Here is a 20047-nt window from a genome sequence, read left to right as displayed (position 1 = left end):
AGATAGTGGGACATTTGCCATGTCCTCACACATATGACTGAAGGCTAACTTCATACCTCTGGGAAAGGCTTACATTCATGGTCCCATGTGACAAGTTTGATGTAAGCATGATTTAACACAGTGGTGGGACAAAGAGAGCTGGATGAAGCTGCAACAGAGTTCTTGGCCAAAAGCTCAGCCGTTTCCTGAATCCAGCTTGTGACCAATTCTAAAGAATCTAGTCAAGATGGAAAAAAAACATCAGGTTATAAAGAGAATAAAACAGTGCCACCCTGTCCACAGGTTGTGGCTTAGCCCTATTGACTTTAAAGGGAGTGTAATTACAGATACAACCTGGGTACAGATATGGAAGAAAGTGGAAATATTTTCAACCCTTTCAAAAATTCTCAGGTTTTGGTTTTATAGGTTTTCAAACCTCCCTGATCCTGACATGCAGCACATAACATATCAGGTCACACGTGAAGAACACCATACTTGGTTGCTTTTCAAAGAAATCCTGGAATTTTTCCCTCTCGTACTCCACAGACTGTTGCATTAAATGTGGACGAATGCTGCTGATGGCAAAGTTGGCCATATCTAATTTCATCAGATCCAAAACGGCAAAGATTGCTCTGTGGAACAAGAATGGCAAAAATCAACACCAGTAGTGGGAAGAAGGGAGACATCACCGACCACAGTGCGCATATCAGGAAGCATTTAGAACTGTGAGACTGTACAAAGTAATGATCCTTTGTACTATAATCGCTACGCTATATACACATATATAGTATTCCAAACACTAAACCGGGGAATGCCAGGACAACCTCTCACAGACATCACAGAGGAGCCTCCTTCCATTCACCAGAGTGCAGAGACACTGGGAAGAGAGGATCTCACTCAGGAAGTCTCAGCACAATCATTTCAAAGATATATCTCAGGAATCAATTTCATATAAAAAATACCTACAACACCATCTATTGTTAGAATGTAATTATAGCATATCAAATACATTTCTACCAATTGCTTTCCTGGTTTCCCTTATGCACTACTGTTTGTCAGTGCTGCTGAGGGAAGACTCTGTCATAAATCAGTCTCCTTCCCTCTCTGGCAGCTGACAGTATCACTGCTCTCCTGGAACTCATTTGTTGGCCATTAGCAGACAAGCCCCAGCTGTCTGTCTTAAAGGGAATCTGTCACCTACTTTTTGATTCTGTAGTGCTGTAGATAAGCTCCCAATGTAACCTGAAAGATAAGAATAACAAGTTATACTCACCTGGGGGGGGGCGGTCCGATGGGCGTTGCGGTCCGAGTCCCGCGCCTCCCATCTTCGTGCAAAGATGTCCTCTTCCTTGTTTCCTGTAGTGGCTCCTGCGCAGGCGTACTTTATCTGCCCTGTTGAGGGCAGAGCAAAGTACTGCAGTGCACAGGTGCCGGGAAAGGTCCGAGAAGCCCAGCGCCTGCGCACTGCAGTACTTTGCTCTGCCTTCAACAGGGCAGATAAAGTACGCCTGCGCAGGAGCCACGACAGGAAGCAAAGAGGACGTCATCGTATGTAGATGGGAGGCGCTGGACCCAGACCGCGACGCCCATCGGACCAAACCGCACCAGAGCCCCCCCAGGTGAGTATAATCTTAGGCTAAGTTCACACTAGCGTTATGCTAGTGTGCATCGGGTTAGCGTCGGGCGACGCAGCGGCGACGCACGCGTCATGCGCCCCTATACTTAACATGGGGGACGCATGCGTTTTTGTTTGTTGCGTTGTGCGACGCATGCGTCTTTTTTGCCGCAAGCGTCGGACCAAGAAAACGCAACAAGTTGCATTTTTCTTTCTGCAAAAAACGACGCATGCGTCGCAAAACGCAGCGTTTTGCCGCGTTTTTGCGTGCGTTGTGTCGCCGACGCAGCGGCGCACAACGCTAGTGTGAACGTAGCCTAACTTGTTTTTCTTATCTTTTAGGTTACATCGGGGGCTTATCTACAGCACTACAGAATCAAAAAGTAGGTGACAGATTCCCTGTAACACATTGTTCCACATTTACTTGTACTGCAAAGAAAAAAATAGGTGAAATAGCCTTTAATTTTCCAAAACGTTAAACTGATGATCAGCGTAATTATACATATTTACAGTGGGTGAAATAAGTGTTGATCAAGTCACCAATTTTCAAAGTAAATATATTTCTAAAGGTGCTATTGACCTGAAATTCCCACTAGATGTCCCTAACAATCCATCCAATCCACACAGGCAAAGAAGTAAAAACCATATATGTCCATAAATTAAGTTATGTGTAATACTGCAAAATGACAGAGGGAAAAAGTATTGAACACATGAAGAACGAGAAGTGCAAAAAGCCATGACACCAGCGGAAATCTATCAGTAATTTAAAAAAAAATACTTATGGCATTGGTTACAGAAAATTTTCTAAACTACTGAAGGTTACAGTGAGCACTGTTGGGGCAATAATCCATAAATGGAAAGAACATCATTTCACCGTATCCAGCCTCGACCAGGTGCTCCACACAAGATTTCAGTCAGAGGAGTACATTTTCACAAGAGTTGTCTAAGGCCATGTGCACACGCTACGGATTCCGTTGCGGAATTTTCCACAGCGGATTTGATTAAATCCGCAGTGCAAAAAGTACTGCGGATTTATCGCAGTTTTTTGTGCGGTTTCCACTGCGGTTTTAGACACCTGCGGATTTTTAATATGGAGCAGGTGCCAAACCGCTGCGGATTCCGCACAAAGAATTGACATGCTGCGGAAAATAAACCGCAGCGTTTCCGCACGTTTTTTTCCGCAGCATGTGCACAGCGGTTTTTGTTTTCCATAGGTTAACATTGTACTGTACACCACATGGAAAACTGCTGCGGATCCGCAGCGTCAAAACCGCTGCGGATCCGCAGCAAAATCCGCAACGTGTGCACATACCCCAAGGGTATGTGCACATGTTGCATATTTGCCTGTGGAATTTTCTGTGCAGATTCTGCATCTCTTGGCAGAAAAAGCAGGTAAAAATCCACGTGGATTTGATGCGTTTTTGCTGCGGATTTTCATGCGTTTTTTTCATGTGGATTTGTATGCGTCTTTGTAGGTCAAATAAAAATCTATTATTTAACAAAAACAAAAAAGTGTGATGTCATTTCTTGTCCAACCTCTTCATTTACATGCTCCATTGAAGAATAATGTTTACACACACAGATAAATAGATAAATAATAGATGATAGATAGCTATATCGATAGATAGATAATATATAGATGATAGAGCTATAGATAGATATATCGATAGATAGATAGATAATACTAAGCCCGATGTTTAGTAATAAACATAATAAAATGGTACATAGAGAGTTAAATAAAGACACACACAAAATCTGCATTAGGCCGGGGTCACACTCGCGAGAAACTCGCACAAGTCTCGCACCTCAGTACCCAACACTGCCACCGGCACTAGGGACCGGAGCGTTCAGCTACATAGAAATACATGCAGCCGCACACTCCGGCCCCAATGCCGGATATTGGACCGCCCCGGCACATTAACCCCCGGCACACCGCGATCAAACATGATCGCGGTGTGCCGGCGGTATAGGGAAGCATTGCGCAGGGTGGGGGCTCCCTGCGGGCTTCCCTGAGAGCCCCGCAGCAACGCGATGTGATCACGTTGCTGTGAGGGTCTCTTACCTCTCCTCCCTGCAGCAGGCCCGGATCCAATATGGCCGCGGCATCCGAGTCCTGCAGGGAGGGAGGTGGCTTACCAAGTGCCTGCTCAGAGCAGGCACTTGGTAAGCCTGCACTGCTGTAAGTCAGATCGCTGATCTGACAGAGTGCTGTGCAAACTGTCAGATCAGCGATCTGTGATGTCCCCCCTGGGACAAAGTAAAAAAGTAAAAAAAAAAATTTCCACATGTGTAAAAAAAAAAAAAATCCTAAATAAAGAAAAAATTTTTTTTTTATTCCCATAAATACATTTCTTTATCTAAATAAAAAAAACAAAAACGTAAAAGTACACATATTTAGTATCGCCACGTCCGTAACGACCCAACCTATAAAACTGTCCCACTAGTTAACCCCTTCAGTAAACAACGTAAGAGAAAAAAAAAAAACGAGGCAAAAAACGCTTTATTATCATACCGCCGAACAATAAGTGGAATAACACGCGATCAAAAAGACAGATATAAATAACCATGGCACTGCTGAAAACGTCATCTTGTTCCGCAAAAAACGAGCCGCCATACAGCATCATCAGTAAAAAAATAAAAAAGTTATAGTCCTCAGAATAAAGCGATGCAAAAATAATTATTTTTTCTGTAAAATAGTTTTTATCGTATAAAAGCGCCAAAACATAAAAAAATGATATAAATGAGGTATCGCTGTAAACGTGCTGACCAGAAGAATAAAACTGCTTTACCAATTTTACCAATCGCGGAACGGTATAAACGCCTCCCCAAAAGAAATTCATGAAAAATCGGAATAAAAAGCGATCAAAAAATGTCACGTGCCCAAAAATGTTACCAATAAAAACGTCAACTCGTCCCGCAAAAAACAAAGACCTCACATGACTTTGTGGACTCAAACATGGAAAACTTATAGCTCTCAAAATGTGGTAACGCAAAAAATATTTTTTGCAATAAAAAGCGTCTTTCAGTGTGTGACGGCTGCCAATAATAAAAATCCGCTAAAAACCCGCTATAAAAGTAAATCAAACCCCCCTTCATTACCCCCTTAGGGAAAAATTAAAAAATTTAAAAAATGTATTTATTTCCATTTTCCCATTACGGCTAGGGTTAGGGTTAAGGCTACAGTTAGGGTTGGGGCTAAAGTTAGGGTTGGGGCTAAAGTTAGGGTTTGGATTATATTTACGGTTGGGAATAGGGTTGGGATTAGGGTTAGGGGTGTGTCTGGGTTAGAGGTGTGGTTAGAGTTACCGTTGGGATTAGGGTTAGGGGTGTGTTTGGATTAGGGTTTCAGTTATAATTGGGGGTTCTCCACTGTTTAGGCACATCAGGGGCTCTCCAAACGCGACATGGCATCCGATCTCAATTCCAGCCAATTCTGCGTTGAAAAAGTAAAACAGTGCTCCTTCCCTTCCGAGCTCTCTCGTGTGCCAAAACAGGGGTTTACCCCAACATATGGGGTATCAGTGTACTCAGGACAAATGGACAACAACTTTTGGGGTCCAATTTTTCCTGTTACCCTTTGGAAAATACAAAACCGGGGGCTAAAAAATAATTTTTGTGGGAAAAAAAAAGATTTTCTATTTTCACGGCTCTGTGTTATAAACTATAGTGAAACACTTGGGGGGTTCAAAGTGCTCACCACACATCTAAATAAGTTCCTTAGGGGGTCTACTTTCCAATATGGGGTCACTTTTGGGGGGTTTCTACTGTTTAGGTACATTAGGGGTTCTGCAAACGCAATGTGACGCCTGCAGACCAATCCATCTAAGTCTGCATTCCAAATGATGCTCCTTCCCTTCCGAGCACTGCCATGCGCTCAAACGGTGGTTCCCCCCCACATATGGGGTATCGGCTTACTCAGGACAAATTGGACAACAACTTTTGGCGTCCGATTTCTCCGGTTACCCTCGGGAAAATACAAAACTGTTTTATTTTTTCAGCACTGCATTATAAACTTCTGTGAAGCCCTTGGTGGGTCAAAGTGCTCACCACACATCCAGATAAGTTCCTTAGGGGGTCTACTTTCCAAAATGGTGTCACTTGTGGGGGATTTCAATGTTTAGGCACATCAGTGGCTCTCCAAATGCAACACGGCGTCCCATCTCAATTCCTGTCAATTTTGCATTGAAAAGTCAAACGGCGCTCCTTCCCTTCCGGGCTCTCCCATGTGCCCAAACAGCGGTTTACCCCCACATATGGGGTATCAGCCTACTCAGGACAAATTGTACAACAACAACAACTTTTGGGGTCCATTTTCTCCTGTTACTCTTGGTAAAATAAAACAAATTGGAGCTGAAGTAAATTTTTTTGTGAAAAAAAAGTTAAAATGTTCATTTTTATTTAAACATTCCAAAAATTCCTGTGAAACACCAGAAGGGTTAATAAACTTCTTGAATGTGGTTTTGAGCACCTTGAGGGGTGCAGTTTTTAGAATGGTGTCACACTTGGGTATTTTCTATCATATATACCCCTCAAAATGACTTCAAATGAGATGTGGTCCCTAAAAAAAATGGTGTTGTAAAAATGAGAAATTGCGGGTCAACTTTTAACCCTTATAACTCCCTAACAAAAAAAAATTTGGTTCCAAAATTGTGCTGATGTAAAATAGACATGTGGGAAATGTTACTTATTAAGTATTTTGTGTGACATATCTCTGTGATTTAATTACATAAAAATTCAAAGTTGGAAAATTGCAAAATTTTCAAAATTTTCGCCAAATTTCCATTTTTTTCACAAATAAACGCAGGTAATATCAAAGAAATTTTATCACTATCATGAAGTACAATATGTCACGAGAAAACAGTGTCCGAATCACTGGGATCCGTTGAAGCGTTCCAGAGTTATAACCTCAAAGGGACAGTGGTCAGAATTGTAAAAATTGGGCTGGTCATTGATGTGCAAACCACCCTTGGGGGTAAAGGGGTTAAAAATAACCCCCCCCCAAAAAAAAGATATTGTACCCATAAATAAATAGTTGCATGAAAAAAAATAAAATAAATAAAAATACACATATTTAGCATCAACGTGTCTGAAACGACCTGACCTATAAAACTGTCCCACTGGTTAACCCCTTTAGTGAACACCATAAAAAAAAAAACACAAGGCAAAAAAAATGCTTTATCATCATACAGCAGAACAAAAAGTAGACTAAAACGCGATTATAAAGACAGATATAAATAAACATGGTACAGCTGAAAACATCATCTTGTCCTGGAAAAAAAAAGTCACTATACAGCTCCATCAGCAGAAAAATAAAGTTATAGCTCTCACAATAAAGCGATGCAAAAATATTTTTTTTACCTATAAAATAGTTTTTGTGTAAAAGCGCTAAAACATAAAAAATATATAAATGAGATATCGCTGTAAGGCTGTGCACACGTCGCGGATTTGCATCAAATCCACAAAGAGTGCTCAGGCAATGTTACTGTAATCAATAGAAATCCAGAATTGTTGTGCACATGCTGCAGAAAATTCTGCACTGATTCTCAGCCTTTTATTTTCTGCAGTATGTCAATTCTTTTTGCGGATCTGCACCCTTTGACCTACCACAGCTAAACCGCAGGTGTAAAAAGGTCTGTGGACTTGCGTGCCAAAAAACGCTGCAGCTAGGGAGGAAGAGTGTGTGGGCGGAGGACTGTGTGTGGGCAGATACTATGTGCGAGAGGAAAATATGTGCAGGTCAGTGTGTGCGGGTGTCTGTGTGCATGTGTGTGTGTGTGCGCAAGTGTCTGTGTGTGTCTCTGTGTGTGTGCAGGTGTCTGCGGGTGTGTACGCGGCTGTATGCGGGTCTGTTTGGGTGTCTGCGTGTGTCTCTGTTTGTGTGCGGGTCTGTGTGTCTGTAGCCAGGCATCGTTTGATGGGACTACTGCTCCCATCCGGCTATATCTGCTGTCACATATAACAGTGACAGCATGAGCCGATGATGGGGCAGTAGTCTCCTCATCTGGCGACTGTGTTCAAGTTTAAAAAACAAAACACATTTACATTATCACATACGCATTCATTCTCACCAAACACGTAATTCCCTGAAGCCCTAGATCTCCTGCAATAAAAATAAAATAATAAGCCATCATATATTTACCTTTCCGCCATAGTCCATTTAATAACGAGTGTCCCACGGCGATCTCACGTACAGGAGCTAATCGCCCAAGCAGTATAACTACGCCGCCGTGAGAGAGTTCACTGGAGTTCGTGCTGTCACTTGCGGCACCGCTGCGTGAGAAAATTCCCACGAAGCGGCAGGAGGATTATCTTGTGTCAGTGCATCGCCGCAGGCCCTATAGAACGGTCACATCTTCTGATGTGACTGTTCTACATGGGAGATAGTCGTGGGATACTCGTTATTAATACAAAGGTGACATCAACCCCACAAGTAATACCCAACTTGCCACCGCTACAGGACAAGGGGGAAGAGTGAGGCTAAGTGCCAGAATTGGCACATCTATGAGATGTGCCACTTCTGGGGCGGCTGAGAGCTGATATTTTTAGCCTGGGGGGTGCCAATATCCATGGCCCCTTCCCAGGCTATTAATATCAGCCTGCAGCTGTCTGCCTAGCCTTTGCTGGTTCAATTTTATAGGGGGACCCCATGTCAATTCTTTTCTGGGGTTCCCCTGTAAACTAGCCAGTAAAGGCTAAGCAAACATCTGTGAGTTGATTTTAATAGCCTGGGAACCTTTATGGCTATTTGCTCCTTCCCAGAATATTAACATCAGCCGTCGGCTTTCCCTCTGCTGGTTATGAAAAGTATGTGGGAGCCCACAAAATTTTTTTTAGGGTATGCTCCCACGGTCAGGAACCGGCAGCGCTTTGGATGCAGCAAATGTCCGCTTCGTCCAAAGTGCAGCCAGCTTTTGAATGCAGGTAATTTCACATATGTTCATTGAACCGTGCAGAATCACAGCACCCAATACATTGTATGGGGATGTTTATCTTGTGGAGATTGAGCGTCTCTGCAAGATAAATTGACATGCTACAGTCTGGAAAGACACGCCACACGTCCGTCTCCACAGGGAAGCCACGGGTGCCGATGCACAAATAATGGGGATAGGATTTCTTCAACTCCCATCCACTATGCTGTAACATCTGGCTGCTGCGGGTTGGACGCTGACCATGGAAACGTACCCTTAGTTTTTGAAAATATTACAGATATGTGTAAGAAGGCTAATGGATGGTTAGAATACCCTTGAAAACCCTTGTGCAAGTATACTACCACAGCTGAAAACAGTTTGGCTGATTAGAGAACCTATAAACCTGACCTTCCTTTGAGCTAGGTGAGATTCTGGAGCATTTATTGGTTTCATTAAACCAGGAGTGGGGAATCTTTTTTCTGCCAAGGGCCATTTGGATATTTATACCATCCTTTGGGAGCCGTAAAAACTCCACCCACAAAGTGCATCATGACTGTGGCACTGGTTTCAGGATATAATCTTTCCTTGCATGCCCTTCAGTGTTCAGTAGTGAACACTGCATGTGTGTGCTAACTGAGCAAGAAGATATTAATGAGCTGGTTGTAATCAAAATACACCTCCCTGCCCAAGAATGCGGTCCCTGAGAATCTGCTCGGGGCCTGATAAAAGGTCATTGAGGGCCGTAAATGGCCCTGGGGCCTAAGGTTCCCCACCCCTGCATTAAACTCTCAAATTGGCCAGTAAAAAAGAACTTTCATGAGGAACTCGACAGTCTATTCTTGTTCTTAGAAATGAAGGCTATTCCATGCGAGAAATTGCCAAGAAACTGAAGATTTCCTACAACGGTGTGTACTACTCCCTTCAGAGGAGAGCACAAACAAGCTCTAACCAGAGTAGAAAGAGAAGTGGGAGGCCCTGCTGCACAACAAGACAAGTACATTAGAGTCTGTAGTTTGAGAAATCGACGACTCACAGGTCCTCAACTGGCAGCTTCATTAAGTAGTATGCCACCAAAACGCCAGTGTCAATGTCTACAGTGAAGAGGTGACTCCCGGATGCTGACCTTCAGGGTAGAGTGGCAAAGAAAAAGCCATATCTGAGACTGGCTAATAAAAGGAAAAGATTAATCTGGGCAAAAGAACACAGACATTGGACAGAGGAAGATTGGAAAAAAGTGTTATGGACAGACGAATCCAAGTTTGAGGTGTTTGGATCACACAGAAGAACATTTGTGAGACGCAGAACAACTGAAACGATGCTGTAAGAGTGTCTGACGCCATCTGTCAAGCATGGTGGAGGTAATGTGATGGTCTGGGGTTGCTTTGGTGCTGGTAAATTGGGAGATTTGTGCAAGGTAAAAGGGATATTGAATAAGGAAGGCTATCATTCCCTTTTGCAACGCCATGCCATTCACTGTGGACAGCGCTTGATTGGAGCCAATTTCATCCTACAACAGGACAATGGCCCAAAGCACACCTCCAAATTATGCAAGAACTATTTAGGGAAGAAGCAGGCAGCTGGTATTCTATCTGTAATGGAGTGGCCAGCGCAGTCACCAGATCTCAACCCCATGGAGCTGTTGTGGGAGCAGCTTGACCGTATGATACTCAAAAAGTGCCCATCAAGCCAAACCAACTTGTGGGAGGGGGGTCTGGAAGCATGGGATGAAATTTCTCAAGATTACCTCAGCAAATTAACTGCTAGAATGCCAAAGGTCTGCAATGCTGTAATTGCTGCAAAGGGAGCATTCTTTGACGAAAGCAAAGTTTGAAGGAGAAAATTATTATTTCAAATAAAAATCTTTTTTAGAACTTTGTCAATGTCTGGAATAGATTTTAAATTCATTTGGCAACTCATTTGATTAATAAAAGTATGAGTTTTCATGGAAACCACAAAATTGTCTGGGTGATTTTCTAAACTTTGGAACCATAGTGTATGTGTATGTATATATAAGTGTATATATGTACTAGCTATTGAACCCGTTCTACGCCCGGGTGGCGAGCATTTATATTGGTATATGGTCTCCATCCTGGTATGTGCTGCTCCATCCTGCGTCCCCATCCTGTCATGTGCTGCTCCATCCTGCGTCCCCATCCTGTCATGTGCTGCTCCATCCTGCGCCCCCATCCTGTCATGTGCTGCACCCATCCTGCGCCCCCATTCTGTCATGTGCTGCTCCCATCCTGCGCCCCCGTTCTGTCATGTGCTGCTCCATCCTGCGCCCCCATTCTGTCATTTGCTGCTCCCATCCTGCGCCCCCATTCTGTCATGTGCTGCTCCCATCCTGCACCCCCGTTCTGTCATGTGCTGCTCCCATCCTGCGCCCCCATTCTGTCATGTGTTGCTTCCATCCTGCACCCCCGATTTGTCATGTGCTGCTCCCATCCTGCGCCCCCGTTCTGTCATGTGCTGCTCCTATCCTGCGCCCCCATTCTGTCATTTGCTGCTCCCATCCTGCGCCCCCGTTCTGTCATGTGCCGCTCCCATCCTGCGCCCCCGTTCTGTCATGTGCTGCTCCCATCCTGCACCCCCGTTCTGTCATGTGCTGCCTCCATCCTGCACCCCCGTTCTGTCATGTGCTGCTCCCATCCTGCGCCACCGTTCTTTAATTTGCTGCTCCCATCCATATGCCCCATACGCTGCTCCATAAGATGCTCCATAGTATATGCCCCGTATCAGGTGGCGTAAGTAACAAATAGCTGTGACATGAAGTGCCACAGCCTCATGCCACAGCAATTTGTTACTTGCGCCACCTGATTATTTTCCGCCGCCATTTTCTTGGTCCTCCTGCTGGCGGAATCGGCGCCTGCGCAGTCCGCGCTTTCCGGCGCCATTTTCATGAAGACACACTGCAGTGTGTCTTCAAGAAAATGGCGCCGGAAAGCGCGGACTGCGCAGGCGCCGATTCTGGCAGCAGGACCAAGAAAATGGCGGCGGAAAGGAATCAGGTGGCGTAAGTAACAAATTGCTGTGGCATGAAGTGCAACAGCTTCATGCCACAGCAATTTGCTACTTACGCCATTCCTTTCCGCCCATTTTCTTCGTCCTCCTGCAGTGTTTCTTCAAGAAAATGGCGCCGGAAAGCGCGGACTGCGCAGGTGCCGATCCCGGCAGCAGGAATCGGCGCCTGCGCAGTCCGCGCTTTCTGGCGCCATTTTCTTGAAGACACACTGTAGTGCGCAGGCGCAGATTCCGGCAGCAGGACAAAGAAAATGGCGGCGGAAAGGAATCAGGTGGCGTAAGTAACAAATTGCTGTGGCATGAAGTGCCACAGCTATTTGTTACATACGCCATTCCTTTCCGCCCATTTCTTCGTCCTCTTGCTGCCGGAATCGGCGCCTGCGCAGTCCACGCTTTCCGGCGCCATTTTCTTGAAGACACACCTGCAGTGTGTCTTCAAGAAAATGGCGCCGGAAAGCGCGGACTGCGCAGGCGCCGATTCCGGCAGCAGGAGGACGAAGAAATGGGCGGAAAGGAATGGCGTATGTAACAAATAGCTGTGGCACTTCATGCCACACATGACAGAATGGGGGCGCAGGATGGGAGCAGCACATGACAGAACGGGGGTGCAGGATGGGAGCAGCACATGACAGAATGGGGGCGCAGGATGGGAGCAGCAAATGACAGAATGGGGGCGCAGGATGGAGCAGCACATGACAGAACTGCACATGACATAGACTGCACAGGCACGACGCTCCTAGCGTTACATTATAGAGTGTCAGGAAAAAAAAAATGGCGCCGGAAGGCGCGGACTGCCGGGAGCAGGGGGACACCGTGCACATATTTGCACCCTGATTATGCTGTGGCACTTCATGCCACAGCAATTTGTTACTTACGCCATTCCTTTCCGCCCATTTTCTTCGTCCTCTTGCTGCCGGAATCGGCGCCTGCGCAGTCCACGCTTTCCGGCGCCATTTTCTTGAAGACACACCTGCAGTGTGTCTTCAAGAAAATGGCGCCGGAAAGCGCGGACTGCGCAGGCGCCGATTCCGGCAGCAGGAGGACGAAGAAAATGGGCGGAAAGGAATGGCGTAAGTAACAAATTGCTGTGGCATGAAGTGCCACAGCATAATCAGGGTGCAAATATGTGCACGGTGTCCCCCTGCTCCCGGCAGTCCGCGCCTTCCGGCGCCATTTTTTTTTTCCTGACACTCTATAATGTAACGCTAGGAGCGTCGTGCCTGTGCAGTCTATAAAGGCTTCGGACAGAGTGACGCTCCCAGCGTTATATTATAGATATACTAGCTGAAGAGCCCGGCGTTGCCTGGGCATAGTAAATATCTGTGGTTAGTTATAGCACCTCACTTCTCTTATTTTCCCATCACCCCTCTCATTTAGCACCTCACTTCTCTCATTTTCTCCCTCACACCTCTAATTCCCCCCTCACTCCTCTCATTTCCCCCTAACACTTGTCATTTCGACCACACATCTGTCATTTTCTGATCACTCCACTATTTTCCCTCACACCTTTTTATTTTCACCTCACACCTCTCATTTTCCCTTCAGTATATACAGTTATGGCCAGAAATATTTGGACAGTGATACAAGTTTTGTTATTTTAGCTGTTTACAAAAACATGTTCAGAAATAAAATTATATATGTAATATGGGCTGAAAGTGCACACTCCCAGCTGCAATATGATAGTTTCCACATCCAAATCGGAGAAAGGGTTTAGGAATCATAGCTCTGTAATGCATAGCGTCCTCTTTTTCAAGGGACCAAAAGTAATTAGACAATGGACTCTAAGGGCTGCAATTAACTCTGAAGGCGTCTCCCTCGTTAACCTGTAATCAATGAAGTAGTTAAAAGGTCAGGGGTGGATTCCAGGTGTGTGGTTTTGCATTTGGAAGCTGTTGCTGTGAGCAGACAACATGCGGTCAAAGGAACTCTCAATTGAGGTGAAGCAGAACATCCTGAGGCTGAAAAAAAAGAAAAAATTCATCAGAGAGATAGCAGACATGCTTGGAGTAGCAAAATCAACAGTTGGGTACATTCTGAGAAAAAAGGAATTGACTGGTGAGCTTGGGAACTCAAAAAGGCCTGGGCGTCCACGGATGACAACAGTGGTGGATGATCGCCACATACTTAATTTGGTGAAGAAGAACCCGTTCACAACATCAACTGAAGTCCAGAACACTCTCAGTGAAGTAGGTGTATCTGTCTCTAAGTCAACAGTAAAGAGAAAAATCCATGACAGTAAATACAAAGGGTTCACATCTAGATGCAAACCATTCATCAATACCAAAAATAGACAGGCCAGAGTTAAATTTGCAGAAAAACACCTCAAGAAGCCAGCTCAGTTCTGGAAAAGTATTCTATGGACAGATGAGACAAAGATCAACCTGTACCAGAATGATGGGAAGAAAAAAGTTTGGAGAAGAAAGGGAACGGCACATGATCCAAGGCACACCACATCCTCTGTAAAACATGGTGGAGGCAACGTGATGGCATGGGCATGCATGGCTTTCATTGGCACTGGGTCACTTGTGTTTATTGATGACATAAGAGCAGACAAGAGTAGCCGGATGAATTCTGAAGTGTACCGGGATATACTTTCAGCCCAGATTCAGCCAAATGCTGCAAAGTTGATTGGACGGCGCTTCATAGTACAGATGGACAATGACCCCAAGCATACAGCCAAAGCTACCCAGGAGTTCATGAGTGCCAAAAAGTGGAACATTCTGCAATGGACAAGTCAATCTCCAGATCTAAACCCAATTGAGCATGCATTTCACTTGCTGAAATCCAGACTTAAGACGGAAAGACCCACAAACAAGCAAGACCTGAAGGCTGCGGCTGTAAAGGCCTGGCAAAGCATTAAGAAGAAGGAAACCCAGCGTTTGGTGATGTCCATGGGTTCCAGACTTAAGGCAGTGATTGCCTCCAAAGGATTTGCAACAAAATATTGAAAATAAAAATATTTTGTTTGGGTTATGTTTATTTGTCCAATTACTTTTGACCTCCTAAAATGTGGAGTGTTTGTAAAGAAATGTGTACAATTCCTACATTTTCTATCAGATATTTTTGTTCAACCCTTCAAATTAAACGTTACAATCTGCACTTGAATTCTGTTGTAGAGGTTTCATTTCAAATCCAATGTGGTGGCATGCAGAGCCCAACTCGCGAAAATTGTGTCACTGTCCAAATATTTCTGGCCCTAACTGTACATGTTTGTCATCTCCCTTATATATAGTATACACCTGTATGTCATCTCCTGTATATAGTATATACATGTATGTCATCTCCCCTGTATATACCTATGTGTCATCTCCTCTTTTACATAGTATATACCTGTATGTCATCTCCTCCTGTATATACCTATGTGTCATCTCCTCTTTTATATAGTATATACCTGTATGTCATCTCCTCCTGTATATAGTATATACCTGTGTTCCATCTCCTCCTGTATATAGTATATACCTGTACGTCATCTCCTCCTATATATAGTATATACCTGTATGTCATCTCCTCCTGTATATAGTATATACCTGTGCCATCTCCCCTGTATATAGTATATATCTGTATGTCATCTCCTCCTGTATTAGACCGCGTTCACACGTTATTTGGTCAGTATTTTTACCTCAGTATTTGTAAGCTAAATTGGCAGCCTGATAAATCCCCAGCCAACAGGAAACCCTCCCCCCTGGCAAGCTCACACATACACATAATAGACAGGTCATGTGACTGACAGCTGACGTATTTCCTATATGGTACATTTGTTGCTCTTGTTTGTCTGCTTAATAATCAGATTTTTATTTTTGAAGGATAATACCAGACTTGTGTGTTTTAGGGTGAGATTCATGTGTCAAGTTGTGCGTGTTGAGTTGCGTGTGGCGACATGCATGTAGCGACTTTTGTGAGATGAGTTTTGTGTGGCGACATACGTGTAGCAACTTTTTGTGTGTCGAGTTGCATGTGACAGGTTAGTGTAGCAAATTGTGTGCAGCAAGTTTTGCGCATGGCGAGTTTTATATGTGGTGCGTTTTGAGTATGTGCAAGTTTTGTGTGAGGCAACTTTTGTGCATGTGGCAATTTTTCTGCGTGTGCAAGTTTTGCGTGTGGTGAGTTTTCCATGAGGGGAGTTTTGCACGTGTGGCGAGTTTTGCGTGAGCCTAGTTTTGAATATGGCGAATTTTGCGCGTGGCCAGTTTTGAGTTGCGACTTTTGTGTTTCGACGTTTATGTGGCGAGGTTGGTGTATGTGTGGTGAAATGTGTGCTGAGGGTGGTATATGTGTTCAAGCACATGGTAGTGTGTGGCGTGTTTTGTGTGTGTGTTCATATCCCCGTGTGTGGTGAGTATCCCATGTCAGGGCCCCACCTTAGCAACTGTACGGTATATACTCTTTGGCGCCATCGCTCTCATTCTTTAAAGGGAACCTGTCACCCCGTTTTTTCAGTAGGAGATAAAAATACCGTTAAATAGGGCCTGAGCTGTGCTTTACAATAGGGTATTTTTTGTCCCGATTCCCTACCTATGCTGCCGAAATACCTTACAAAAGTGTCCTTTTTCGCCTGTCAATCAGGCTGGTCAGGTCAGATGGGCGTGGTCACAGCACTGTTTCTCCCTCACATCTTGCTTATGTTCCCGTTGGTGGCGTAGTGCTTCTCGCATGCGCAAGTGCCGAATGCACTGCGCAGCTGTAGAAAAAGAGCGCGCTCGCCGCTATTCAGCGGTTTCTCGGTGGGCGCGGCCATCTTCCTGAGGCCGCGCGTGCGCAGATGGACATCGTGGCAGCCATTTTCCTGAAGCCGAGATTCGAACTCGGCTTCAGGAAAATGGCCGCCGCGATGTCCATCTGCGCACGCGCGGCATCCCGCGGCCATTTTCCTGAAGCCCCGGGAAGCAGGAGACTCCATCTGCGCACGCGCGGCCTCAGGAAGATGGCCACGCCCACCGAGAAACCGCTGAATAGCGGCGAGCGCGCTCTTTTTCTACAGCTGCGCAGTGCATTCGGCACTTGCGCATGCGAGAAGCACTACGCCACCAACGGGAACATAAGCAAGATGTGGGGGAGAAACAGTGCTGTGACCACGCCCATCTGACCTGACCAGCCTGATTGACGGGCGAAAAAGGACACTTTTGTAAGGTATTTCGGCAGCATAGGTAGGGAATCAGGGGACAAAAAATACCCTATTGTAAAGCACAGCTCAGGCCCTATTTAACGGTATTTTTATCTCCTACTGAAAAAACGGGGTGACAGGTTCCCTGTAAGTCCACCTTGTTCACATCTGGCAGCTGTCAATTTGCCTCCAACACATTTCCTTTCATTTTTTCCCCATTATGTAGATAGGGGCAAAATTGCTTGGTGAATTGGAACATGTGGGGTTAAAATGTCGGCTCCCAACATAGCCTATGACGCTCTCGGTGTCCAGACGTGTGACTGTGCAAAATTTTGTGGCTGTAGCTGCGACGGTGCAGATGCCAATCCCGGACACACACACATACACACACACACATACACACACACACGCACACACACAGCTTTATATATTAGATTACCCTTGCGAAAAATGCTAAATTTGGGGCTTCAAAAAAATTTTTGGGGGGGAAAATGTGATTTTATTAATTTCACGGCTCAATGTTATAAACTTCTGTGAAGCACCTGGCAGTTCAAAGTGCTCACCACACATCTAAATACATTCCTTGACGGGTCTAGTTTCCAAAATGGTGTCACATGTGGGGGTGTTTCCACTGTTAACCCCTTTACCCCCAAGGGTGGTTTGCACGTTAATGACTGGGCCAATTTTTACAATTCTGACCACTGTCCCTTTATGAGGTTACAACTCTGTAACACTTCAACGGATCCCAGTGATTCTGACATTGTTTTCTCGTGACATATTGTACTTCATGATAGTGGCAAAATTTCATTGATATTACCTGCCTTTATTTGTGAAAAAAACAGAAATTTGGCGAAAATTTCGCAATTTTCCAACTTTGAATTTTTATGCAATTAAATCACAGAGATATGTCACACAAAATACTTAATAAGTAACATTTCCCACATGTCTACTTTACATCAGCAAAATTTTGGAACCAAAAATTTTTTTGGTTAGGGAGTTATAAGGGTTAAAAGTTGACCAGCAATTTCTCATTTTTACAACACCATTTTTTCTTAGGGACCACATCTCATTTGAAGTCATTTTGAGGGGTATATATGATAGAAAATACCCAAGTGTGACACCATTCTAAAAACTGCACCCCTCAAGGTGCTCAAAACCATATTCAAGAAGTTTATTAACCCTTCTGGTGCTTCACAGGAATTTTTGGAATGTTTAAATAAAAATGAACATTTAACTTTTTTTCACAAAAAAATTTACTTCAGCTCCAATTTGTTTTATTTTACCAAGTTGTGGTCCAATTTGTCCTGAGTGCGCTGATACCCCATATGTGGGGGTAGTGGGTGGGGGGTGGGGAACCACCGTTTGGACGCATGGGAGGGCTCAGAAGGGAAGGAGCGCCATTTGGAATGCAGACTTAGATGGAATGGTCTGCAGGCGGCACATTACGTTTGCAGAGCCCCTAATGTACCTAAACAGTCAAAACCCCCTACAAGTGACCCCATTTTGGAAACTAGACCCCCCAAGGAACTTATCTAGATGTGTTGTGAGAACTTTGAGCCCCTAAATGTTTCACTACAGTTTATAACGCAGAGCCGTGAAAATAAAAAATCTTTTTTTTTCCCACAAAAATTATTTTTTAGCCCCCAGTTTTGTATTTTCCCAAGGGTAACAGGAGAAATTGGACTCCAAAAGTTGTTGTCCTATTTGTCCTGAGTACGCCGATACCCCATATGTTGGGGTAAACCCCTGTTTGGGCACACGGGAGAGCTCGGAAGGGAAGGAGCACTGTTTTACTTTTTTAACGCAGAATTGGCTGGAATTGAGATCGGACGCCATGTCACGTTTGGAGAGCCCCTGATGTGCCGAAACAGTGGAAACCCCCCAATTATAACTGAAACCCTAATCCAAACACATCCCTAACCCTAACCACACCTCTAACCCTGACACACCCCTAACCCTAATCCCAACCCTATTCCCAACCGTAAATGTAATCTAAACCCTAACCGTTACTTTAGCCCCAACCCTAACTTTAGCCCCAACCCTAACTGTAGCCTTAACCCTAGCCCCAACCCTAACCCTAGCCCTGACCCTAACCCTAACCCGAACCCTAACCCTAGCCCTAATGGGAAAATGGAAATAAATACATTTTTTTAACTTTTCCCTAACTAAGGGGGTGATGAAGGGGGTTTGATTTACTTTTATAGCGGGTTTTTTAGCGGATTTTTATGATTGGCAGCCGTCACACACTGAAAGACGCTTTTTATTGCAAAAAATATTTTTTGCTTTACCGCATTTTGAGAGCTATAATTTTTCCACATTTTGGTCCACAGAGTCATGTGAGGTCTTGTTTTTTGCGGGACGAGTTGACGTTTTTATTGGTAACATTTTCGGGCACGTGACTTTTTTGATCGCTTTTTATTCCGATTTTTGTGAGGCAGAATGACCAAAAACCAGCTATTCATGAATTTCTTTTGGAGGAGGTGTTTATACCGTTCCGCGATTGGTAAAATTGGTAAAGCAGTTTTATTCTTCGGGTCAGTACGTTTACAGCGATACCTCATTTATATCATTTTTTTATGTTTTGGCGCTTTTATACGATAAAAACTATTTTACAGAAAAAAATAATTATTTTTGCATCGCTTTATTCTCAGGACTATAACTTTTTTATTTTTTTGCTGATGATGCTGTATGGCGGCTCGTTTTTTGCGGGACAAGATGACGTTTTCAGTGGTACCATGGTTATTTATATCTTTTTTGATCGCGTGTTATTCCACTTTTTGTTCGGCAGTATGATAATAAAGCGTTTTTTGCCTCTTTTTTTTTCTTACGGTGTTTACTGAAGGGATTAACTATTGGGCCAGTTTTAGAGGTCGGGTCATTACAAACGCGGCGATACTAAATATGTGTACCTTTATTGTTTTTTTTTTATTTAGATAAAGAAATGTATTTATGGGAATAATTTTTTTTTTTTTCATTATTTAGGAATTTTTTTTAAAATTTTTTTTTGCACATTTGGAAATTTTTTTTTTAACTTTTTTACTTTGTCCCAGGGGGGGACATCACAGAGCGATGATCTGACAGTTTGCACAGCACTCTGTCAGATCAGCGATCTTACTTACAACACTGCAGGCTTACCAAGCGCTTGCTCTGAGCAGGCACTTGGTAAGCCACCTCCCTCCCTGCAGGACCCGGATGCCGCAGCCATCTTGGATCCGGGCCTGGAGCAGGGAGGGAGGTAGGGAGACCCTCGCAGCAACGCGATCACATCGCGTTGCTGCGGGGGTCTCAGGGAAGCCCGCAGGGAGCCCCCTCCCTGCGCGATGCTTCCCTATACCGCCGGCACATTGCGATCATGTTTGATCGCGGCGTGCCGGGGGTTAATGTGCCGGGGGCGGTCCGTGACCGCTCCTGGCACATAGTGCC

At 44.5% G+C, this 20047-nt stretch overlaps 1 protein-coding gene across 4 annotated transcripts in view; it reads right to left on the bottom strand.

Annotated features, from left to right (window-relative positions):
* The window catches only part of TCP11L1 (t-complex 11 like 1), a 142327-nt gene that overhangs the window by 23830 nt on the left and 98450 nt on the right, over positions 1-20047 (bottom strand). For all 4 annotated transcript variants that reach the window (XR_011315241.1, XR_011315242.1, XM_069739281.1 and 1 more), the window contains exons 6-7: positions 475-611; positions 57-217 (exon numbers count right to left, since the gene is read on the bottom strand). Coding sequence is in view for 2 of the 4 variants with exons in the window: in XM_069739281.1 (XP_069595382.1) it covers positions 57-217; positions 475-611 (298 nt within the window). In the remaining 2 variants the exon portion in view is untranslated. The remainder of the gene's footprint in view (positions 1-56; positions 218-474; positions 612-20047) is intronic.

Source organism: Ranitomeya imitator, chromosome 9 (assembly GCF_032444005.1).
Source record: "Ranitomeya imitator isolate aRanImi1 chromosome 9, aRanImi1.pri, whole genome shotgun sequence".
NCBI lineage: Eukaryota > Metazoa > Chordata > Amphibia > Anura > Dendrobatidae > Ranitomeya > Ranitomeya imitator.
The sequence above is the reverse complement of the archived record's forward strand: the minus strand, read 5'-3'. Positions and strand labels throughout refer to the sequence as shown.